Below are 26,418 nucleotides of genomic sequence, written 5' to 3' on the forward strand. Positions count from 1 at the left end.
TAATTTTTATTATTCGAAAGAGGATAATAATCCCTTTAACCCTTTCGTAACTAAAGTCGCTCCACGTAAAATTCCACTGACATATTATGGCCGACTATACTCGCTCAACACAAAATGTCGCTATATTATATCTAGATATATCGAATATTCCGTCGATAAATACTAAATTCCCCGGGCTGCCATGCAGCCCACAGCATGATGCGAATAACAACAAAATTTAAGTATTTTAGGTGGATATCCTTCAATAAAAAAAGTTTTGACAGATTATTTTCATATGCTGCGTAACGATTATACAATACCAAAAAAACGCACAAATCATCGGATAAAATATTTGAAACGCGGGTTGTATCAAAAGCAGATCACATTTAATTTAGGCGACATCTAGCTTTTGTTTGGACAATGCTTCAAGAAAAGAATATAGTAACATTAAAAACATTGGTGCAGTGCAGTTCAGAAACAAGGTGAACGAGAGGTGAAGTTTGTTTATACATTGATTACAACATTGAAACAGAGAGTAAAACAAACTGAGTGTTGAATACACACGAGATATCCGAGCCCGTAATCGACATTGCGCAACGAGATATATATACATATATATATATATATTTCTTGGCAAGAAGGAGGAAGTTAATAAAGGACCTTGCACTTAATCGAAAGGGATATGTTCGGCACACGAGTGAAATTCCTATCCAGGCGAACAGTTAATTATCCGTGACTGGATCTCGTTTCTCGGGTATCGTCCCTCCGATTCCCGTTTATCGACCGATTCCCGATCGAAATTCCGCGATCGAAATGGCAACACCGTATCCGGCCGAACACTCGATGCCGTCGAAATAAAAGCTCGATTAAATGGTTTAACGCGCGTGATAATCGGAGGGACGCGGTCGGTTCGAAAATATTTCGAATGTTTCGCCGTGCACCGTGTCGAAATTGAACGGTTTTTGAGGGGGGGTGGGGATTAACCGGTCAAAAAATGCAAATTGGTTTCAGCGTGTGGGCGATGGAAAAAAAAAAAAAGAATCGAAAGGGAAAAGAGTTTATCTTTTATAGATTGACTTTTCATTAATATTTTTTTCTCGATAGATAAATCGATCGATTGAAATCGCTTACGAAAAACACCGTTCGAATATAATTAAACGTTTTCCTTCTCGACAAAAATGATATACAGTTTGGAAAGTTTCGAAGTTTATAGCGATCGAGTATCGATTGTCTCGCTGTAATCGTTGCAGGATCGCTTTAACCACGTTTCACGTTGGACGCCTTCCGCGCGCCAATTAACGGGGATTGGAGCACAGTTGGCGCCACTTGTCTCGTCCCATGGATCCCTCAATGGATCCCTTCGTAGAGCACTCGGATAGGCCGTGGAGGAACGTCCTAATTAACGCTTTAATTAATCAGCAAGCGTCAATTTGTAGCGCGAGCTGCTGACCGATTACGAATTTCCGTACAGCCGATATTAAAACTCCATAACAGTCAGGGAATTAACAGCGGGCAATTAGCGTGCTTGTCCTCCTCGCTTCCCCGTCGCTTTTCAATCCGACTTTTGTCGTTTCACGATTTTACGATCATTATCACGTAACGCTTTATGTATATATATATATATATATATATATGATCTTGTACAGGATTTTCTCGATCGAAAAATTCGTATTTCTACGATTGTTCGATTGTATTTGTTCCAATACGTTCGAATCGATCAATAATGCGAATAAATATTGCCAAACAAATAAACGGATTTTACAGGCGAGGCGAATTAATCGTTCGGGATGAATATTAATCGCCACGATGAAAACGACGAAAACAAACGAATCGAAATCGAAACGATGTAAATCCACGAAAAATTCAATCTTGTTGTGCTGTGTTTGAAATAACAAAAAAAATATATTCTCCAAGGGAAGGGACCAATCCTTGCTCGCCCCTTCAATTTCTTCGCTGCTTTTTCTCGACCCACCACCCTTATAATTAATTTGATACAATTAATTAATGGCAGCATTAATCCAATTGGAATTGAAATTCGAGAGCAAGTTTTTCGAATTTGACAGCCCAAGTTGGTTTCGTTTGGAAGAAGCAAACTCGTTTAGAGTTTCGTGCTCGTGTGATGTTGAAGAGGAAAGGATTGAATGGGAACTCGAAGACCTTTTTAGGGCTCGTCGTCGAGGCAATGGTTTACGATCCGGTTGTAAAATGAACTTGCTCCACGGGGTTAAGTGCCTCTGGTTTACGGTCGGGATAGGGATGCTGGATAAAGGGGATGGTGGATAAAGGGGATGGTGTGAACTGTTTTGGCTTTTCTTACAAGAAATTTGTCAAGTTTTTATTTTCTCTTCATTACGATATACAAGTTAAATCGTTAACAAAGTGTGATCAAACAAAAAGAAAGAATTCAGTAGCTATTTTTTAACACTTAATAACTTTGATCATCATCCTCGCTTCAATGCCTTTTATTTGTCTATATTACAAGAAGATAAAGAAGAAAAAACGAAATAGTAATTTTTATTATTCGAAAGAGGATAATAATCCCTTTAACCCTTTCGTAACTAAAGTCGCTCCACGTAAAATTCCACTGACATATTATGGCCGACTATACTCGCTCAACACAAAATGTCGCTATATTATATCTAGATATATCGAATATTCCGTCGATAAATACTAAATTCCCCGGGCTGCCATGCAGCCCACAGCATGATGCGAATAACAACAAAATTTAAGTATTTTAGGTGGATATCCTTCAATAAAAAAAGTTTTGACAGATTATTTTCATATGCTGCGTAACGATTATACAATACCAAAAAAACGCACAAATCATCGGATAAAATATTTGAAACGCGGGTTGTATCAAAAGCAGATCACATTAAAAATAAGCAAGTAACTCGATTCTATGTAAAACTGTGTAAAAAATATATATATATTTTTAAGAAAAAAAGTTCGCAGTGTGTCGTTACAGAAAAAGTACGGATTAATTCTTTCGTTGCCACGGCCGACTACGATCGCTCTCCACAAAATACCACCGACGTGCTACGGCCGACTAAAGTGGCTCCGCGTAAAATGCCACTGATGAACTACGGCCGGCTACAGTGGCTCCGCGCAAGATGCCGTGTATTGTACGTACGACGAGCGATTCGAATTAACGTATACATCGAGTATATCTTTCTTTGGAAACGTATTTCGTTTTCATCATTTGTTTCTCACACGACAGTATTATTAACATTTATTATTATATTCTGTGATGTTATTCGATTCTAAAGCGTGATTAAACGCCAGTGTGTTTACAAGTTATAAATATCTCGTTTCAAGGAAAGTTTTTCTTTCAGTAAACATCGTGAAAGCATTTGGGTTGCAGTGAGGCGTAAACGCGGCCGTTGACGATCTTTCTCGAGTGGCGTACACTGCGAAGAAATTTGGCCGTAACGGAAGTTAAAATCATCGATTTCTCGAAAAACGAATAAGAATTCAGATCTTCAATCCAATTTTTACGAACTATATAAATTACAGAGAGAAAGATTTGCACGAAACGTCTTGAAATATTTTCCAATTAATAGTTTCGAGAGTATTTTCATCCAACCCGAGTCCATGAATGAAAAAAAAAAATCTTCTATCGATTTTCAAGTTTGCCAATCATGCTTCTTTCCAATAAGTTAACTGAGTTGTACACAAAAAAAAAATCTTTGAGAAAACGTGGAAATTCGTGTTCAACTCCATCGGTTTTTTTCGCAAAAGTTACTAAGGGTTTAATTCTATGCGCGATCCTAGGGACTTTAAGTTGGGACCAATCATGATCTTTTGTAAATAAATTTGCTCGGAAAATCGAACGTCGAATTCATCCTAGATAGAATCTGAAACTTAACAATTTAAACTTGTACAAATCGAATTCATCCCCCTCGACTCATCGACTTTTTCGCAAGCTCGAGCTTCGTTAATCATGATCCTTTCCAACGAACTATTCTCGATCCTTTTTCCACTCTTTTCAGCTTCATCGCCATTTTCGCAAAACTTAAGCTTAATTCGCTATGCGCGATCCTGTAGATACCTTAACTTTGAGTTAAAAGAGTTTACTCAATCACGATCTTTATTTCCGAATAAATTTGTTCGCGAGATCCTCAAAATCCATTTAACTCGCACGAAAAATCAATCCTAGTATTTACTTCTCTTTACTCTCTCGAATAAAGAAATTCACCTCTAGAATCCAAAAATCTAAACTTATGCAAAATCGAATTCATCTCTTTTCACTCTCGTCGTTTCAACTTTATATAATTTGCAAAATCAAACATCGAATTCATCCTCATGGAATCTAAAAAATATAAACTTGTACAAAATTCGAATTCACTCTCTTCGTCTCAACTCGGTCGCCACAAAACTTAAGCTTAATTCTATGCACTTTAGCCTATGTACTTTAAGTTTACCAATCACGATCTTTTCCGAATAAATTTGTTCACAAAATTTAACTCGCAAAACTCTCCATCGTTCCTTCGTTAATCTTAATTCTATGCACGATTCTATGTGCATGAACTTAAACTGTATAGAACTACATAACTCACAAAATCGAATTCATTCTCTTCTTTTTTCATTCTCTTCTTCCTTCCTTTTTCACAATCTCGAGCTAATCACGATCCTTTCCAACAAACTATCCTTTACTAACCTCGCATCTTCTCACTCTCTCTTCTCTCCCAACTCCATAACCTCAAACTCCCGTGCACGATCTCATATTTTTTAACCTTCCGTTCGAGAAACCCTAAACCCATCCCTTTCTCCCGAAAAAATCTTCAACAAAACCGAATCTCCGTTTGACCCATAAAAGAGCGGGTAAATATCGAATTGAAGCATGTTCGACCCATCAATGGAGTGGGGAGAAGGGTTTCAGGGATGAGGAGGTAAAATATCGTCGCTTTATTCGTCGCGTGGCGCTGCTGCCGATCCGATGTGTGTGCACACGCGCGCGGATCCCGTGGAATACTTTATCGCGCATGAATAATGTATCCGGCCGTGCCGATAGCGCGCGCCACGGTCCAACGTTTAGGCGACCCGGCCCAAATATTGATGGACGCGCGTGTGCGTGTACACGCGCCATCCTTTTCAGCGGGTTAGGAGAGGGGGCAGCCCGAGCAACGTTTACACTGGCCGGGCGAACATTGCACGGACGCGTGTTACTCCACGTTTCGAGATTTGCCGAGTTGTCGCTACCTGTGGATAGCGAGCCGCTTGTTTCGCATCCTGACAGACGCTTGTTTCTCCCCCTCCCCACTTTTTGTTCGTCGAATTTGTTTCGATAAGGATAAGTTTTAACGCGTTTCATGAAAATACCTCGACTCGGATTAATGCGCTCGAAATAGTGGTTTGTGAAATGTACGTGTGCATGGGAGGAAAGATTGTAAGGAGTGATCAGTAGTTTTATAGAATACATTTGACGAAAGTATATTTTTAATTGAAGCATTCGAAGTAGAGATTCCTGAAATATCCTGGATGGACTTTGACTCGAAATTGATTGTAAGAAGTGACCAATAGTTTCAACGAGCCATCTAATGAAAATATACTTCTGAATGAAAATATTCGTCTCGAAATAAAGATTTCCGAAATACTCTGAATAGACCTCGTTTTCGTTAAGGAAGAATTGTAACATTCTATTATCAAGAAGCTGGAATAATAAATTTTGCGATTTCGCGATGATACGAAGTGAATATCGACGCGATATAGAGCGAATCAAGCCAAGCGAATTCGTCGCCCACTTGATTCTGCTCAGAATGCAAAGCGGAGTGATCTAATCTGGGCTTAACTCGATTCATTAAAGGGACGGAACTCGTTTCGAATTCATCTTACGTAATATCGATCGCAAACTTTTAGGGGAAATTTCTGTTTCTGGACAAGTGGACAGGTGTAACAACAACGAAACCTTGAAAATTCCAAGTGATCGTTTGACGAAGCAGGGGAAGAAGAAGCTTTATTTCGTTAAACGAAAAGACAAAAGAAAGAACATGGCTGTCTAATTAATAATAAAGCGGGATGACACGGGGGCTTGAAGGTTCGAAACGTAGTAGTTGAGTAGCGGTTGGTGGGACGGCAGGGGTAAAATAATCCGGCGAATTACTTTCCCACCATTAAAAGTAACTGACCCTAATGAACATCAAGTGGATTCGGGTCGCTTCCATTCGCTTCGCTCTTCGCTCTTCGCTCTCGCCTCCCTCCCCTTCCCCTCATGCTGATTAACATTTCGCAATTTAAAGTCCTTCGTCGGGGCTAGACTACCCTTTCGACCGACCACCGCGTTTTAATTTAAAATTTTTAAAATTACAATCATTTACCCCATATATACCTTCGTCCATCGTCCATTTCTAAATTATTCGCCAATAATTATTTTTTCAAAATAGACGAACGAACGAGAAAATTTATCGTTTCATTATACATTTTAATTATTAAAAAAAAAAAGGAAAAAGGAAAAGAACCCCTCGATTCCTTTAACTCGTTTCCTTGTCTCGTCGAAAAATACGAAAATTATTATTTCAATTATTTTAAATTATTGGAAAAAGAGAAAAGGAAAAGAGTGAACGATCGAACGATTAATTTTATTATTATTGTCCCGCGTCCTCTTTCCATGGTCCAATTCTATCAAAAAAAAAAGAAATAATCGATAAACCGATAAAAATTTGATACCGACCAACGATAACCTCGTTTCGAATTGCGAATATATTTAACCAACGTTCTTTTCAACAAGATATAACCCATTTCCTTTCGTTTCGACTTGTCTACCGCGTGGAATCGGTAATCAACGCTTGCGTAACGTGCAAACGCGATTCAATGTTTCATCGCATCGCATCGCGCTGCGCAAAGGCACGACGACGACGAACCTCCGTGTCTCTCATCTTCACGCTGAATTTATTATTCAGTTGCAGGTTCAGAGCCCCCGTGCGCCCAGTTTACGTCAGAAACTCTGTCGATAACCGACCGCGAACTCGCTTCGAAATTTTTCAACTCTGCCTATATGCGTGTATACATATGCCTTTTCGAATTTTTTAATTTCTTTTAATATTATGAATAATATTTAAGGAAAATTTTTAAAATTGTCGAAGAAGAAAATTTTTTATGTATAGCAATGCTCGTGTAATGACGATTATTCCAGAAAAAGGAAGCAAGGATAAAGAAATAAAAAATACACTCGTTCACCAAATGTGATTCGAATTGCTAAGAAAAATATGATTCTACATCTTTCATGACAAAATTCAAAAAAAGAACGAATCGTTTGGAAAAAAAATCTCTTTCTCATCAGCGTTGAACGAATTAACGGAATATCGACGGAGAAAATGAGGTGATTGGAAAGTGTTTATCCACGCGAATTAATATAACATGGTTCATAAAAAGAAAATATATAGAAGAAAATGAAGGGGAGAGAGATTGCAGACGTTCATTTGGGTCAGTTACTCTTAACAGGGAAGCGAGTGATCCCCGCGGAATATTTCCCCGCCTCCCCTCCTCCATTTCTTGTCAAAGTTTACGACTCCCCCGTTTACACCGTGTGTTTGTTTAATGTCAAACAATTTCTCCACTCTCATTGCCTGGCACGCCAGTGGCCACACCTTTTCCAGCTTTCGCCTACTATTCGTCCCTTTTTTCGCCCTGTCATTCCTTTCTTTCTTTCCTTTTGAAATAAGGACCAGTTTCTAACGATCTAAAGGATTCCACGAGGCGAGGGATTCGTTCGATTTCGAAGGAAAGTGACTTGGGTTAACATTTCCTCGTGAATTATATTTTGTCAATAATTAATATTCAATTATACGGTATATATATATATATATATATATATATATATATATATATATATATATATATATATATGATTCCTTACACAACATAAACACGATACATTCGTTCGTTTTCTTCGTCACGTTTCGTTCGATGCGATTATTTCAATCAGGAAAATATTTTGTGAAAAAGCATTATAACAAAAATACGAAAACTAAAGTTAATACCAAGTTGGATATTAGAATAAGGTATTTATGAAATTTACTCCTTCTAACCGTGTTTACTATTTGAAATAGTCGAAGATGAAATTGGAAGAGCGATATAAATTCAGTTTCCCCAACGTGTCAAGTTTACACTGTAAAGTAACGGGAGACGGCACTTTGAAATGGAAACATAAACTTCTTTTAGATGTAATAAAGCGTTTGCAGGCTGTGTTTGTATAACATTCTTCTCTTTTATTTTTACCCGTAGAACATACTGTTTGCCTTGTTTGACTTGTTTACTCCTAGCACAATTATCGAGAATTAATTATGAAAACAGACTCTCTCTTCGCAATAGTATATTATTTAGTATTAGTATTATGATATTAGTTATTATTAATGGTATAATATAATAGCATGGCATTTAAACGCAGAATATATGGACGTATTAATAAACGTTTAATTATCAAGAAGCGAATAATGTCGAAAACATTTCGCTTTATTCCAATCTTATTACTCTTACGAAAACATTAGGAATTATCGTTCACCGGTGAAAAGAATATTCTCGTTGATCTATCTGATTGATATTCGTCGATGCACGAGCAATTGTTCGATATATAAATCCAATTTCGTAATTACACAACGAATAAGCTGGACACGCTGCGGACAGTTTTGAAAATATTTTCACTTTCCAGATGATTATCCCGATACGTAACTTCGTGAGAATAAAACTAACATTTAAACGATTTTTAACGTTCGAATTGTAGCTCTTTTTCTACCGTTGCCCCTTCTCCTGTGCCGCCCCACCACCGCTTCCTTCCACCAATGAACAGCGCGAAATCGCACACGTGACGAAACACGATACTTTTCCGCCGTCGAAACGAGATAATACCACGCTGCTACACCCGCAGTCCCCCAAAATTAATTTGTCGATGTAGGCGCATTGAAAAATGCACGGGTATTCGTTAAATATGTTTCGTTGTCGCGAAAAGTGGCCCTCGGGGGACACGAGTCCCCTCCCTTCGTTTCGTTGGAAGTAAGTGACCGTAACAAATGCCTTCGAGGCAATCGAGCCTCGGACACGCCGCAGTTCCCAAAGGAAATATATCGCTTTGCGGTTTTCTTTCATCGCCGCGAAATGTTTCTTCCACCCGTTTTCCCCGTTCCACAAATTTTTCGAGACGCACGAAAATGCGCTCGCTTCGAAAAAATTCGCCTCGAATTTCGGACGGAACGAAGAGGAGGATTGTCGCGGGTCGTTTTTTCGTTCGAAACATCGGCGAGACATCGTCGATCGGGGAAAGGGTCGATTCGATGTTCGTCGCTTTTTTGAATTTTCTTTTTTGGGACGAGGTGGTGGAAGATCGATTGTGAAACGAGTTTCTCTCTCCTCTCTCTCTCTCTCTCTGTAGAGATATTTCCTTTGGGTGATTTATCTGGTGAAAAGGTCATTTGTTTCTTGTCCTCGAATCGGTTTCATTACCGATTCTCACCCCTGTTAAATTGTAAAAAAAAAATCAAAGAATCTTCGTATAATTTCTTTTCGAATCTAATTTAAAATTTTTCGTTTTTTTTTAAAATAATGCATTTCATTTTTGTTTTTTTTCCCTCGACTTCGATAATAATATTCTCATTTCATTAAATTGTAGAAAAAAAAAATATCAGAGAATCTTCGAGGGGACAATTTCTTTTCGAAATTACCTTTTCTTGCCCATTTTTTCTTAAAATAATGCATTTTTTGTGCGTTTCATTTTCTTTCTCTCTCCCCTCCCCCCTCTCTAGATTTCGACAACAATATTCTCGAGCGAGAGAATTTATTTTTGAAGTAATCAGCGCCCGTTCTCTTAATTTTGCTCGCGCCTCTTTCACCGTGAAAACATCATTGGACAAGGTAATCAGGATCGACGCATCCATCCCGAATATTCGTTCATCCAATTAAAACGGATAGAATCGGGGAAGTAAACCTTCCATGAAAGAATCTCGTTAAATTTTTATAACTCCTCTCCCCCTCCCCCTCCTCCGTTATCAGGTTCCATTTAATCAAATCCACTCGACCCACAAACAATATAAATATTCCTCGCCTCGCCAACGTCGATTAATCACTGTAAGCGAGAACCAATTAAACAATTTTAAATTAAACGATGAAACGAGAAGTTGGGGGGAAGAAAGTTGATTCCATCGATGAAGCTTCGATATATATAAAATATTGCATACACCATTGCGTACGGAAATTTACTGATTTACTAAAACAGGGAAGTAAAATTATTCCGCGAGGGGGGGGAGGGAGGAGGAGGAAGACGAGGAGTGAAATCGAAACACGGTTAATTGCTAGCTTCGAGAAATTTCAGGGCAGGTCCCGGGGGCTCATTACAACCGAATTCTCTTTCCGAGTTCCAGGAATCTCTTAATTAATGTTTCAACCATGGATGACGTAACCGTGGATAACAAATATATATCGTGGATTAACATTGGCAGGTTTAGAGTATCCCATGTTCATCGCATCGATGACGAAGCGACGAAGATATATAATTTCTTAAAGATATATATTTCCTCTCGAGAACAATTATTTATGCGAAAGATATACAGCTAATTTACAAGCGAGACATGTTACGTTACGTTCGCAGATAATAGGAATCCATCGACTTGTGAAGAGCGAAGAGATTACTTTTCGTATCCTTATCGAATCGATTTATCCTATGCCAGTTACGAGATACTCCGGTGTCCATCTACCAATAGTCCCAATAATCGAATAACACTCGTTAAAATTTCGTTTATTTCGACCGTTTGCGCTCGAACGGTGACTCTCGACCACCACTCGATTCGATGCGGTAATTCGAATGGCGACAATATTTATTTATGTTTGATTCTTTTGAAATATCGTTTCACGAATAGAATTCCTTTTTTAGCTCTTTACATATAATCTTGCGAAGCGTGGAATAATATATTATCGAATGCGGCGTTAGTCCGCAATATTATTTTCGAAGATTTTTTAGTTTTGTAAGCGTGAAACACGATGATGAAATTAGTTCGAGCGAGGATGAGCTTGATTTTTCGTTATTATTTCTATTCGTTAAAAAATCGACGATAGAGACAAGGAAAAAACGATGAAAATAGAGATGATATAAGAAGAATACAGAACGAACGAAACATATAGACTTTAACATTCGACAAAGTTTCTTTCATTAGGCGTGAACACACACAAAATATTAGAATAGAAAAGTTTCATACGTTGATTCGCGCGAAGAGCGAACGGGTGGGGGAAAGTCACGTGGAGTTGTTGGTTGGTCGAGCGAGAAAGGTCTGAAGTGCAAAGAATTAATAAACCGAATTCTGTTCGTTCTACTTCTTTTTACGAGTCGAAGATACACATACAGTTTGCTACACTCCTTTCCATATACCATATACCATATATATATATACATATATATAAGAGAGACAAACCAATTCGTCAAGCGGAAACAAGTTGTATTGTAGCAAATATTCAACGAAAATTTGTCCCGGAGCGCGTTGCGCGGCGTCTCCCGGTCTCTCGTCGTCTTAGGAGAGGAGGGGGAAGGTTGAAGGGGGGAGGAAACTGCAATTTGCGGCCCGCTAACGAATGCGACGTTCCCGTCACGGCTTACAAGGGGATTCCTCGGCATCGCGTCATTGTTATGCGCGACAATGGCGACGGCCAAAGCGCGAACAATACACGCCCGCGTGCGCTCAGCCAGGAAGAAGAAGAAACTCGGGAGCGCGAGCCAACCGCGCACAAAGCTTCTTACCGCGTCTTACCGGACGTCTTGTTGCGTCCCTTCGCATGGACGACGCACGACGTGCCGCGGGAGAGAACTTGTTTCAGTCGCGGAGACTGTGCCGTCCTTTAAGGCGCCTGCCTCCTCAACCGACCGAACCGTTTCTCCGACCTTCGAACCTGGTTTCTTCTCCTCTTTTTCCTTTTTTTTCGTCAAATTCGTGAGACTTTAAAGGTTTGCCAAGAAATGCGGATTTTTAGGTTAGTATTTTTTTTAAGGCGAATTTTTAATTGCGGTCGTTGAGGTATAAGGTACGCGTAACAAGATACGTAAGATAAATTTTCATCGTAGATTATAGGAGAATTTTCAACTGTGTGATGATAATTAACAGGAACGATTCGTCTGTACAAGTTCAAGTTTAAAAGTAGAGAAGATTTCAAATTATAAATAGACAAGATTTTGAGACAAGTGCGACTTTAAGGCGGGTTTTCAACGCGAATTTTTTTTTGTGAAAATTGTAATCACAAATTACAGAATTCTAAGCGAGTGGGATTTACGAGGAGCAAAAAAGATGTTTAAGTGCAATCTTAATTTTCAATTTTTTGCATACTGGTGAATGAAATTTATTTTTACTTGCTACAATTACTACTGCAAAATTGAACAATTGGACGAATCAGTAAACGAATCAATTAAGTTTCAAGATCGTTTCGAACAAAACGTTTTCGCATCTCGTTTCTCGATATTGTTTCACCAAGAAATTGACGTTGGCCAAGTTTCCAGCCTTCCACCCGGTTGCTTCCAGTCTCCTGCGAAAATGCTATTTTCTCGGGAACTCGGTGTTGTCGCTGCTTTATACCGAAACGGATATACAAGATTCAGCTCCATTCATGTAAACTGACTTTCCTTCAAATCTCTTTTGGCATTCTCTTCTTTGGCAAACACACTCGAACGTATGTGTACAATGTAAAAGAGAAATCAATATCGAAATCAAAAGTCAGTAACAACAAAGTAACAACGACAACAATAACTTTAATCCTTAAACCGTAAGCATCGTAAAAATGCTGTCCGTGTAATATATCATTGAATAAACGAAAAAGGGAAGGGACGACGGGCATGTAAACTTTTCGTATATCGCCCTCTCCTTTAATACATTTTTCAGTTAATCCGCTTGGCGCGGGTCCACGAACCGTGCGTAAACGCGGGTGAAAAATTTTTCATCTTTTTTTTAGAAAAAACGAAAAAGAAGGAGGAGGGGAGGGGGAAAGATGAAACGAGAAGGAGTAGGTTGTCGCGCGTTTGCCGTTGATGAGGGCGAAATCCGCGAGCGAAATTCTCTTCCGGCGAGAATACAACTCGAGAATAATTTTTCAAGGAAGAATGGTAGATGTATAAATCCGCGTAATCCTCGCGTGCGTGAAGGGAAATTGCTCGTCCCCGCGCCGTTCCTGAATTTTCGCTCTCCCCTTCCCCCCAAAAAATCAACAACATCCTCCCCTCCCTTCACTTCTTCCTTTATTTTTCTTTTCTTGTTACGATACTACGTACTCTCCGCTTTTTCTTTTTCAGCTCTTTTCCTTTCTTTTCTTTCCTTTTCACGACGGAGGAGAAACGAGGAGAATGAAAAAAGCTCGGGGGGAAGCTTGTTTCTTCTGTTTTGACGCGCTTCCAGGCACGGGGATTCGATTACAGTTCCTTAAAAAGACACGACACACAGCCTTTTTCAACCTTCCTCCAACCTCTTCTGGCTTTTCGAAACAGAGAGAGAGAGAGAGAGACTTCCTTTTGCCTTTCAGGCGAACCGTTAATCCCGAGCTTTTCGCCACGCCCACACGCCCGTAATTACCACGACTTTCGCTTTTTTGCGCGCCCTCTACCTGCGCCCACGCGAATGATTTTTCCTTCGCGCTCGTTTCTTCCTCCATTTTGAATAAGAAGGCAAGAAAAGTAAAAGGAGAGAAAAGAGTGGTGGAGGAACTTTTACGCATCACTCTTGAGAAATAATAATTGCGGGATATTTCTTTCTCCACGTTTTGAAATTTTGTATCGAAGTTATCGAAAATGGCAACGAGAACAATTAGCCTTTTATATTCTTGCTTGAGTAATTCACTTCTTCTTTTCGAAAATTCTTTTCGAGAGCATCGAAAATTAGTATGGCAACGAGAAGATCATCGAGAAAATGGAAAGGAAAAATTAGGAAGGAAAACACGCCTTTCACACTCTAGTTTTTTTGAGTGGAGAGTGATACCAGTAACCGGTATTATCTGGTGTAATTGGTAATTAAAATTTCAACGCAAATGACAACGGACTTACGATTACTTTCGAGACGAATTAAGGCTGGTTCCTCGTCCGCGGGGAAGGCGAAATTCCGTGGCGCAAGATTATGCGAGGTTGCACTGGTTTCGATGCACTTTGCCACTTAGAGGCCACGAATAAACCACGAGGAACGAGTAACGACCCACGCAGCTGCTAACGCGACCGACATGAGCAACAGCGCGTACTTTGGACCCCTCCTTCTTCTCCATCTCTCCCGGCTCTCGGCTAGCCGTTCCCCTCCCCCTCCCCTTTCCTTCGTTTTTACTTATTCTTTCTTTTCTTTTTCGATATTTTTCACGGGAGAATTTCCTTCACGGAAGAATCTCCGATCTGTTAACAGGAAGAGGAAGTTCTTGACAGGGAGGGTTAATAATTAATTATTTTAACTTTTTTAACCTACTTAATGCTCGAATTTTTTGTAGAATTTTAAAGATGGGATGAAAATGATACGAAGTAATCGAAATTATTTTCTTCATTCGCGCGGAATTAATTATTGATTGGTGATTCACGTTGCAATATTGATATATCGATGTAAGTGTATAAATGAAAATGTTTTATTGCGTTCAAGATATTGGTAAGCCGGATGATCATTTAACGAGTTATATTGTTTATCGCGATGGATCAGAGCGTAGCTAGAGATTTAGAGATAAGTTTGATAGTTTGGTTAATTGTTCATCACTCGGTTGATTACTTGAATTGGGATCACCAGTACGAATATATTTACACTTGAACGCGAAACGAATTGTTCTTTCTACCCAATTTTTTCGTAGGCACAGAAATAAATTTACGATTCACTTCACGCTCAACTCTTAACATCGATAAATGTCTTAAAGTATAAAGTTCCGAAGTATCGAAAGTAAAAACAATATAAGAAATTTTCTCGTTCAACTTCAGTTTTTTGAAAGATGACTACTACTTCGCTAGAATAACTATTAGGCCTTGCCGCACGAAATTGCCGTTTTTTGATAGTCGAAAAAAAAACAATATATATTTTATCCAACTTCGTGGTTTTAGACCCGAAAAAATTTTTCGAATGCTGCTTTGATAACAACTTTTCCAATGTCGAGTAGTTAGTGAAATATCTGATGAGTATTTATGATGTCGAGCAAAAGAATAGGTTATGATGTCTTCTTGTTTCAAAAAATTATTTCCTTTATTACTATACCGTAACGTTTTTCATCATCGTAATGATGATTTCATTCAGAATTTTTCATTAACGTCCAACCATTATCCAGATCGTATACGAAATTATAATTTTATTCAAAAATGATTTTCTATTCTGTAGAACTTTACACTTCCAAACACTGCAACTTTTGATCCTCTGTCGATCGATGCGGTATCCACTTTTCCAACTTTTTCATTTTATTCATTGCATCCAAACGTCTAATAACTGTTATTCGAGATAGTGCTTTTACTTTGTTTTTCAATTTATTTTTATTTTAACATGAATTTTTGAACGATCCTCTCATTTGTAGAATCTACTTCGAAAACTAACCTAATATTTCGATATGCTTCAGCCGCGCGTAAACTTGTACTGGAATTAATATTCTCTCACTTGTCGAAAAACTAAAAAAAGATACTAAAAAAGAACTTATTACACAAAAGAATAAGAGAATTTACAAGACATTTTATTAAGAAAATTTCGCGTTTTGAACATCACTCCGTCCGCGTAGGAAGAAAATTGCATCGTAGACCAAGCATCGGTAACATAGAATATAGAACGCAATGTACATCCTCAAATTACAATAGTCGAAGCCAGCGACCGTCCATCTACCATTGCGTATATATATATATACATACATACATATATTCGACACTCGAAACTTTCAGCAACACCGTGCGATTCGTGGTTTATTATTAACCGCGTTTATTATTAACGGCACAACAGTACAGTACGTTGTTCCTCCGTTCAAATATCCGCCGAACTTTCTCCATTCTGCGGTTGTTGATTTACCGCAAAATAAAGAGAAGGGGAGAGAGAGAAAGATGAAGAGAGGGGGAAAGGGGAGATGGTGGTGGTGGTGGTTAAAGGGCAGCGATTTCGAAAGCTAAATGTTTATTGACACGCCCGAGGCGATAGATCGTCCGTCCAACAACGCAATCCTTCACCTGGTGTCTTCTGAACCTTCGACGAATCGTACGCGAAATGCGCACGCGGCATTATCGCAACACGGCTATCAATTATTTCCAGGATTGACGCGTCTCTTCGACGTTCGTTTCTATTTACGTACAGTAAAAATATTCTTACTGGATGTCGTATTACCATATCCAATGCTAGAATTTCATTATCGTTTTTTTACGTAGGTGTGTGTATTATATGTGAAGTTATTCGTTGGAATTGGATCTAAAAATTTAACGAAAAAAAAATATTGCTGTATCAATCATCTACTTTTATACATAATTTTCACTAAAATCAGGATTTTTAGGTAAGATAAATTTTTTTAATTGCAGATTAGTGTACGAAACTTTCTGGAGTCACTGCGTATGAAGTAAAGGGAAACTGTAAAGGAGAGTTTTTATATATGTCGATATAAAGTTCATTGTAATTAGCATTGTTATGAAATTATAAAAAAATCTTGAATCGTGTCTTGAATCGTCCTTTCTCTTTCTTCCATTTTTTTTTTTTTAAGGTGGAAAGAATTACACGCGTATCTCTTTTCAAATCGTGAAAATTTCCAAAACAATTTTATCATTCTCGAAAAAAAGTGGCCTCTTCAAAAAAATGAAATCCAAAAAGAAGAAAAATCTACGTCCAAGAAGAAAGAAAAGATGATTATAAAATTTTGAAAAACTTACACGTCGATGTGAGTCGATGTTTCGATAAGGTCATCGTGACGAGTGAAACGGGGACGGAGAGTAAGTTGCGTAAACTTGCAAGATCCGAGAAAAGGTCCACCATTCTTCAAGAGGAGGAGGCATTGACGAATCGTTTCAACTTACCTCGAGACCATTTGTTATTCGCTGTATACAAGAATACTGGTGTTATTTTCTCGTAACGCGCCAAACTTGCAATCGTAATTTCAGTTGGATCGCAGTTTTAGCAAAGGCAAAGGCGCATCCATTAGGAAATTGGGATTAGGAAGAAACCTAAACCGGGCTAATTAGCCGAATTGGTTGGAACAAGTTATCCGACAATGCGAACGCAAAAACCTCGTGTCCATCCTTCGAAAGTTATGGGTGCATCCAGTTATTTCGCTAATGTTCTCGTTAGATTTTTCACTCGTTTTCTATCTTCTACTAACCTTTTCACCATTCGGTGGAATCATTTTTGCTCGAAAAGTAAATTTTTTTACTACCCTTGTAGAAAAGATAAGAGGAACGAATTACAGTTACCGTTATCTTCTCTTTTTATAATTTTAAAGAGAAAAAATATATATATATATAAATTCGAATAAAAATATTTTGTGTACGATCCATATATACAGGGTGTCCATCTTGATTGCCGTTATTTGTAGTAATATGGAAAAATGTTGTGTACAAAACTTGCATTGTATAGAGGGAGGGCATATATTATACACGCATATATTTTTATATATCCATAAATTCGTTCGAATAAAAATATTTTGTGTGTAATCCATATACACAGGGTGTCCATTTTGAATATTGCCGTATTATTTGTAGTAATATGGAAATATGTTGTATGCAAAACTTGCACTGTATAAAAAGGGGCATATTGCGATCCTCTATGCCTTCATCTACGCGTGCAAACATTTTTTACGTGGATGAAAGCATAGAGAATATATATATACATATCCATAAAATAAAAATATTTTGTAATTTTTTATTCGAGCAAAACATTTCTTGATAACTTTTTGATTAATTGATATCATTCAAAGTTTATTTGTCGAACCGATCGCAACATAATTTTTCTAAAAACAGCAAAAAAAAAAACGATTCGTTCGAAAAAACCACAAAACGGTTCGAAAAAGGCACATGTGGGAAGTTGCATCATTCGTTGCATCGTTCGTTTTATTTCGAATTTATTCTCCTTTGAAAACGAACGAGCAACGTAAATTCCGTTCAAAACCTGAACCCATATAAGCATCTCTCTCTCTCTCTCTCTCCTCGCGAAGAGAAGGAATGACAAAAAAGGGAAGATAGAATCGGATCGAAACGAGAATCGATTCGTATTTGATCGATCGCCCGTCCCTTTTTTCGCTCGTTCGTTCGTCGAGCCACGACGTTGCAACGTTATTCGAACGACGCGAGAACAATAAATGAGAAAAGGCGCGAGATGAAAATTGTCGGATGAAAGTGCTCTCTTAAGTAGCTCGTTAATAGAATTATGCTAGATCGATACAGGGATGGCGAGCATCTGCACTCTCTTTCCAACGCATCCCCCCTTCTCTTTCCAAGTGTAATAGACTTCACTTTCATCGAATTCGACCGTTCGAATACGCGGCTACTTTCTTGTATTTCATTAGTCTCGTTGAATCACAACTATTTTTCCAATTCGTTCCGCTTCGATTGAATTTTAAAACGAATGAATGAGTTTTAAATTAAGGGCATTTGTTGTTGTCGTATCAATAATAAAGTGTAGTAGTGTAATATTACGTTGAATCTTGTGTTGTGCGTCGACACGGTGAGTTTAAAGTAGTGAAGGACACGTTTGTATATATACATTCTTCTTCGTTCCTTTATTGAATATATTCTTTGTTTCAATCAATCAAATCATTCAGCAACCTATTCGTGGTATCATGAGGTATTTTTACGTAAAAGTTATTTAAACGAAAAAATACAATGTTATAATTATTGATTAGATAACTCTTGTTTAGAAGGAAAAAATGGAAAAAAATAAGAAAACTGATCATTCGAGAGATAATATCATAATTACGATATTTAAAGATTATTAAGTAATTTGAATAACATAACCTTTAAAAAAAGTGATAGAGATTAATTCTAATAGTCGTAATATTAAATTTTTACAATCTTACGTTTACTTTAAATAATCAAAAAATAAATAGAAAATAATATTCATACTTATTTGTAACAATAACGAAAAGTAACATATATATTTACAAATTTCATAAATACAATATATTCTTTGAATAATAATATACATTCCTCCCGTATAAATTCGATGAAAGAGAAAAAAAAATGATGATCGCAAGTTCGATCGCAATCCTAAACTGTCCAACGCTTTCCATTTGTAATCATGGCTGCAGAAAAATCATGCCGTTAGATATCACGTGAACTCGAGCACGAGCCCTTAGGGTTAATGCTGTTTGTGCACACACAAAGAGAAAGGAGCTTTGCATTTTTCTATTCCCTGTGCCATTTGTCAGTTTCCCTGATAGAGGAACGGAAGAAAAACTCGGCGAATATTTCCTTCGCGTTCCTTCACCTTGCGCACCGTTCTTTGGTGTTTTCCTTCGGAAATCGATGACAAAGAATGAAAATTAATCATAAACAAATGTTAGGTGTTCAAGTAAAATCCTTCCTCTTTTTCTCTACGATTCTCTTCACCTTATTCCAATTACTTGACCGTTGGTGGCGCCATCTGAAAAAGCGTTCTTTTGTTTTCAAGAAGAGTCGCGACGAGCGCTTCAAGAGTTTCCAGTTCTACGCAACAATTTCAAGCAATATGGCGAGGAGCGTCATACGCGTCACTGTTTGCTTTTTGCATTCTAGCTTAGGAGATCGGCCGTGCAAAAAGTGGTAGCAAAGATTCAAAGTCGGAAATTTTAATTTGGAAAACGACGATCGTTCAGGTGCATCGAGAAAGTTCGACGACAGTGAGTTAGAAGTCAAGCGGACAAGAGATAATTTTCTATATCGTTTTTTGCGCCTCATTATGGTACCATCTCTTTTTCTCCTTGCTTCTCTAGCAATAATAATTGTATCGAATTTCACAATCAATGAAATTATCGTTAATTCGTTGTTTAATCTAATCTAATCTAATCTAAATCTGAATTTTCCGTCATTCGAAAACACTTGTACGATTGGACGTTACGAAGCAGTTTTCTGTTGGAATTTTTTACCGAAGACAGTATACGACGAAAGATCGGAAAGAAAGGGTTCAATAGTATATCAAGAATGTGTGAAAAATAGAATTCTGCGACAAATGTTTGGATCTCGGATACGTACGATTCACGCAGCAATTTCGCAATCGATGCGTAAACGAACGAAATGGTAAATATTTTAAATTTTTCTAATTTTATTATCTTCTTCCGTCTCGGCGACAAAAGTCAAAAAAACATCGATCTTCTCGTTTCACAACGATTCACGATCCCTCTCGAGAAATTTCGAGCTTTTGGAATCTCTTTTTGTTCATCTCGTAACTACATTTCATTAACACCGAATAGCAATTGGATAATCTTGTACCTCGTTTACGTAATAAAATTTAGAATTTGGGAAAAAAAGGACGAAAAAACTTATTTGCACACTTAATAATTTATCACAGCACAGGGAAGTAAATTTAAACTAGGGTAGGATGTGTAATAATTTGAATCACGCGCGCGTGTACGTGTGGTTTGAAAGAGGACGGAATGGAGAGCTCGTGTGATTCGAAAGCGTGTAAATATGTGTTTGCATTACAGGATGGAAACGAGAATGTGAAGGCGAAGGGCTGCCTTTTTCCTTGCTGTTGCTCGTCACTCGTGATGGCGCGCAGTTGCGCGTAATTTTTATTAGCGTTATTAGCGTTACAACAGAGTCAACAGGGAACGAAAAATTAATTGGTTGAAATTTCGAATAAACCTGCTTTATTTATAATCGCTTTGACCGCACTCCCACGTGCGCAATAAAATACGCGATATTCGCTCGACAATTCGTTCTACGCAATCGTTATGAATTGATAAAAATGCAAAATACGTTTGTCCAACGAACGCATACAAAGGTAATTGAATATAATTGAATATAAGATAATAAGATTGTATGAGAATGTATATATTATTATATCTCTGCCTTTTACACAGTTGAAATAATATTTATGTTCATACATTAAACAGACGATGCAGGGCGATGCCGCGAGGATAATAGAAGTTTTTGAGAGAAGAATTTGAAAGGATCCTTCGAATTGTATGTATTTGTTAGAAACAATTCGGCGTGGATGGAGTGTTTCTTGGGACTCGAGACGATATTTTCTAGCCATCGACGGCAATCAGCGTCATTCTTGAGAGGAATTATTGCTAATACTCCACAGTTTCCTGGAAACAGCGGAGTCTGAGGACGGTGTAGCCTCTCGGTCTCATTCTAGAATTTACTTTAGATCGAGGATGCTCAATCAGAGAGCTGGTCCACGATGTTATTGGTCGCTTGTGTACCTCATTGAAGATCTCGCGAGATGAGCATGGAGGGGGTAGTTTTAAAGGAGGTAGAAACGTTTTGAGAGAACTTTTGGAACCCCCCTCAACATTAAAACTTTTTGAATTTTAGAATTGATCTTAGAACTCTTTCAACTTTAAAATTGTTTGAATCTCAGAACCTTCTTAATGTCAAAATCTTTTGAATTTCAGAACAGAAACCTCAGAATCCTCTCAACATCAAAATCTTTTGAGCTTCAGAATTACTTGGACCTTTTTGAAACTCACAGACTTCAGAAACCTTTCAACATCAGAACTTTAGAACTGTTTCGAATCTCAGAAAGCCTCTCAAAGCCAGAATTATAAAAACCTTGTAAATTCATTGATGTAAAAGTAAACATTCATACAAACTTTGCTTTTGATTTAAAATAGAATTTCATCAAATTTCATTCACCGCATAGCTCCAGGAAATAGCTTACCAAACGTTTTGAGAGAACTTTTGGAACCCCCTCAAACATTAAAACTTTTTGAATTTTAGAATTGATCTTATAACTCTTTCAACTCTTCAACTTTAAAATTGTTTGAATCTCAGAACCTTTTTAATGTCAAAATCTTTTGAATTTCAGAACAGAAACCTCAGAATCCTCTCAACATCAAAATCTTTTGAGCTTCAGAATTACTTGGACCTTTTTGAAACTCACAGACTTCAGAAACCTTTCAACATCAGAACTTTAGAACTGTTTCGAATCTCAGAAAGCCTCTCAAAGCCAGAATTATAAAAACCTTGTAAATTTATTGATGTAAATGTAAACATTCATACAAACTTTGCTCTTGATTTAAAATAGAACTTCATCAAATTTCATTCACCGCATAGCTCCAGGAAACAGGTTGGAGCTTACCAAACGTTTTGAGAGAACTTTTGAAACCCCCTCAACATTAAAACTTTTTGAATTTTAGAATTGATCTTAGAACTCTTTCAACTTTAAAATTGTTTGAATCTCAGAACCTTTTTAATGTCAAAATCTTTTGAATTTCAGAACAGAAACCTCAGAATCCTCTCAACATCAAAATCTTTTGAGCTTCAGAATTACTTGGACCTTTTTGAAACCTCACAGACTTCAGAAACCTTTCAACATCAGAACTTTAGAACTGTTTCGAATCTCAGAACCCTCTCAAAGCCAGAATTATAAAAACCTTGATGTAAATTCATTGATGTAAATGTAAACATTCATTAGCATACAAACTTTGCTCTTGATTTAAAATAGAACTTCATCAAATTTCGTAATAAATCAAATTTCATTCACCGCATAGCTCCAGGAAACAGGTTGGAGCTTACCAATTTATTCCTAGCTATAATTAACCTCCGCCCCGTTCGACCCGGCTTCGAATAATCAATTATTTATCAAAGCACCTTCGCTAACCCCGTTAAAATCGCCCGTTCCCATATACGCAACGGGGGCAGGTTCAGGGAAAAGAGGAGTGGTTGCAAGCCGATGTAGATGCCAAACCATCTGTCCGCCATTTCTACGAGCATAGACGACGAGTGCTTCTCACCCTTGCTTTCCATATTCTATAACCAACCTGTCCGCCATTTATTCCAAACGTATTCTCTCCGCCGAGTGTACATTGTTGCACAACTACGCCTCTCGGCTGCTCGAAACGACGACGCCCCCCTCCCCTCCCCTCTCCCCTCCCAGCCATCTCCCCCTCGAGGCGGTTCGCCTCATTGTTGGATTCTCTGGACGAAATTGCGATGGGATTTGCGTTATCATCCATTAGAGGGAAGAGACCTTATACACGGCCAAGTCTTCGCAGCCGCTTCAACGGAGATTATAATAATCCGAGGGATAGTTGGAGAGGAGAAAGGAAGGATCTTTCACGCGGAAACTTATTATTAGTTTATTATTAGCTAGGCGGTATGTTGTTCTGTTTCTCACTGTTACATATATATATATTTGTTCCGAATTGTACGATCTCGAAAAATCTTCTTGCGAGCGAATGGAGCGAGAATGCGTGGCGGAGGAAGAAAATTAGAGAAATTCGTGAAAAGGGATTGAAAACGCTGTTCCATCGATTTATCTCGCTCGGGGGGCTTTGCTGCCGAGTATTTTCTCGAAACTTTTCACCCTCGTTTCCTCTGTTAAGAAGGAAGGTGCTCGTTCGGTTTTTGAGGGGGGAGGGAAGAAGAAGAAAAAAAGGTTTTTCATCATCATGGATTCGCAGAAAATTTCGCGAAGGAAAACATGCGATTCGATCCATCTCGTTAAGCGAGTTAGGGATTCCGTCAGGGATTCCCCTTCCTCCTCGCTTTAAGGATTTTAAAAATCGGTCCCCCAACGAAAGCATTTTTTCTTTCTTTTTTTTTTTCTTTTTTTAGGAAAATTTGATGCCACCGGCCGAGCCTGCTAGGATTAATCTCGCCTTCTAGGGATTTTATCGTAGCGTTCGTCGGAGCTTTCATAGACGAAAGCTTGGTTCACTCTCGGATTAAAGAAAACTCGACTGCGAAAGGGGGATTTGGGATGATAAAAATTTTTCACAAAAAATTCTCCATCAAATCTTCTCGAAAATCCGCTCAGGATGATTTTGAACACTTCAAACGGATGAACGTCGTTTCGAAATAACGATGCTTCCTTCGTCTCATTCCCGTTCAAGCCATCGGTTTGTTTACGTTCGTTGAAATCCGCACGCCGTCTCTCTCGTGCAACGATGGAACATGATACCGTGGCGAATTTCGCGTCACAGTTCTCATTATTAGGATTAATACGGTATTGGGCGGTCAACGCGCCAATCACCGCGGCAACAATTGCACACGTGACACGAAGAGGCGTGGTCAGGACCGACGGTACGATTTACCACTGTCACGAAATTATTACGAATCATATACACTTTTATTCCAAATGCGAATTGTTGAAATTAGGTGGAACAAAAGTGGAAAGGAAATTTATCGAGGCTTCTTTTTCTCTCGTCTGAATCCGTGGTCGGATTGGACGCGATGCGTTCATGAGACGGAAGTTGTTGAACGGACTAGCGACCTGGTGACCTGGATATTTCTCGTGGGGAAACGCGTGTTACGCTTGATTCCAGGGGATCGCGTCTAGCGCTTGTCTGGGGTTTGGGATAGGGCAGTGAGACGAAGCGACAGAGGACGAAGTAGTAAACGGTTTTCTTTACACGACGATATTTCGAGAACCGGAAATCGTATCGCGATAAATCGAAAAACGTTTTGAAAAGCAAAGTTGCACGCTTCTAACGATCTTTCGTTCGTTAACTGAAAGTCATTATTTTTGGAGTTATAGCAGTTCAAAGTATTCCTACTTTTAATAGTTATTAAAGTAAACGATTGAAAATCCACCTTTCCTTAAATGATGATATTTTAGGAATCGGAAATAATGTCATGATAAATGAAGAAGTTTCAAAGATTCTACGCTCCTAATGATCTTTTATTCGTTAACTAGAAGTTAATTTTAGCAGTATTTGACTAAACTTAAAATAAATGATCGAAAATCAATCTTTTCTTCAGGCGACGGTATTTTAGGAACTTGAAATCATATCGTGATAAATGAAGAAGCGCTTTAAAGGATTCTACGCTTTTAATTATCTTTTATTCGTTAATCGGAAGTCGATATCTTCGGAATTATAGCGGTTCAAAGTTCTCTTCAAATTCCAATAAAAAATAAATTTCTAAAGTGAATTACATTTGATAATCAACAACGATATTCAATCCTAACCCTTGTGTATCGAAAATCATCGGACCAATAACTCGTGTACAATACATATATACACACGCGGCCATAAATTATCCTTCCGTAGCCATCCTTCGAAATCGATGCCTTGGAGATAAATCAAAGTGGACAAAGGTGGCGTTGCGGTATCCCTGGAACGATGAATAATCATGTGCGAGATAGCAAATAGCCGGGAACGATGGGACGATAATGGGCGGCTGGAATCTCGCGTCTTGCCTCAGCTCGATAATGGTTAGTTCATTTAGACGAAGATTCCGCGAGGGGGGGGCGGTATCAGCCTCGAGGGGATTTCCACGGATTTTAATTAATCCGCCGCAATAATGGGGCTGTAATGGACGAGATCACCTACTCGCTTACCTTTCCTTCTTACCTTCTGTTCCTTCCCCTCCCTCCTCTCTTTCTCTGTCTCTCTCTTCCTGTACCCCCTCCATTTTTTTCCCTTCCAGTTGTTTTCTCTTTGGCTCCTCCCCCTTTTTTTTCGACGATCGAAATTTTTCTCGTCGAACATTTCTGGTCTTTTAATATGTCGTTATTAGAAGAATCGGCGAAGAGTGAATGATATTTTTTAACCCGTTCGGGGAATGGGAATTTTTTGTTTTTGATTTTATCATCATCGGAGAGAGATTTTAATCGAGAAATATTCGGGGGAATAGATTTTTAATTGCAATTAATTTTCCAGAATTGTGGATCGTTCGATTGGATGGATTATCTATCTATCGATGGGAAAGATTTGAAAATATTAAAAATATGAACGAGGCGGATACGAATCACTTTTGCTTTAATAATCTCGATCCTCGTTAAAAAACTATTCTATTCAAAAAGGAGAGAGAGAGAGAGGGAGGAAAAAAGGAAAAATTAACGCGTTGGAAAAATTGGAGAATATAAAGCACGAATGCGGAAAGGTATCAGGAAGGTTGTCGTTAATTCGGCCGGTAAAAATTTAACGGTGACCATTATTGCAAAAAATGTGCGCCAAACCCACGCAAAGTGTCCATTCCACCGGCCAATTAGCTTTGAATTATTATCGCGGCAACTGAGCCGCGATTCTACGAAAATGGCGCGTGTAATCCCCGCATCTCGCTCCTTCCTCTCCCTTTTTTCTCTCTTACCAAGTTAAGCAAAGAGACAATAAAGTTCCGTAAACGGAGAGATTATTCCTCCAGCTTTTCGCTTTCGTTATCGTCTGGATATTCGTCTACTGCAACCATAAAAAAGAAAAAGATACCAGCTTTCGCCTCGATTCTCACCTCTCGTTGTTCAACTTAAATCGAAGAAAAATAAAAAGCGTGATTCTTCCGATTCCGTAAACGGAAAAAAAGAGATCGAATTCCCCCTCCTCTCTACAGTTAACGCTCAAGTTGGCAAAATTCAAATTCGGGATCGAACACTGGCCGCGCGTGACGGGGAACGGATTTTTCCCCCTCCCTCCCCGCCCGTGGATCTTGTTAACGCG

At 38.4% G+C, this 26,418-nt stretch overlaps 1 protein-coding gene and 2 long non-coding RNA genes across 12 annotated transcripts in view; 2 read left to right on the forward strand and 1 right to left on the reverse strand.

The window, feature by feature from the left end:
• LOC133666127 (uncharacterized) overlaps positions 1–15,969 on the reverse strand; it is a 31,292-nt gene extending 15,323 nt beyond the window's left edge. Inside the window, exons 1-2 of one of the 2 annotated variants that reach the window (XR_009829816.1) lie at positions 15,141–15,969; positions 13,973–14,305 (exon numbers count right to left, since the gene is read on the reverse strand). This is a non-coding gene — a long non-coding RNA (uncharacterized LOC133666127). Of the gene's footprint in view, positions 1–13,972 lie in introns of both variants that reach the window. The other variant, XR_009829815.1, reaches the window with a different exon arrangement.
• Positions 1–26,418, forward strand: part of LOC108003281 (prolyl 4-hydroxylase subunit alpha-1) — a 301,958-nt gene that overhangs the window by 96,606 nt on the left and 178,934 nt on the right. The window contains exons 1-2 of one of the 9 annotated variants that reach the window (XM_062075352.1): positions 19,527–19,772; positions 19,936–20,107. The exons of 7 other annotated variants lie outside the window; for them this stretch is intronic. In XM_062075352.1, the coding sequence (XP_061931336.1) occupies positions 20,105–20,107 (3 nt within the window). In that variant the 5' untranslated portion in view covers positions 19,527–19,772; positions 19,936–20,104. Of the gene's footprint in view, positions 1–19,526; positions 20,108–26,418 lie in introns of those variants that run through there. One more of the 9 variants, XM_062075353.1, reaches the window with a different exon arrangement.
• Positions 20,517–26,185, forward strand: LOC133666126 (uncharacterized). The gene is made up of 2 exons (XR_009829802.1): positions 20,517–20,813; positions 20,926–26,185. It is a non-coding gene; the product is annotated as an uncharacterized LOC133666126 (long non-coding RNA).

This window comes from Apis cerana, linkage group LG5, assembly GCF_029169275.1.
Source record: "Apis cerana isolate GH-2021 linkage group LG5, AcerK_1.0, whole genome shotgun sequence".
Classification (NCBI taxonomy): domain Eukaryota; kingdom Metazoa; phylum Arthropoda; class Insecta; order Hymenoptera; family Apidae; genus Apis; species Apis cerana.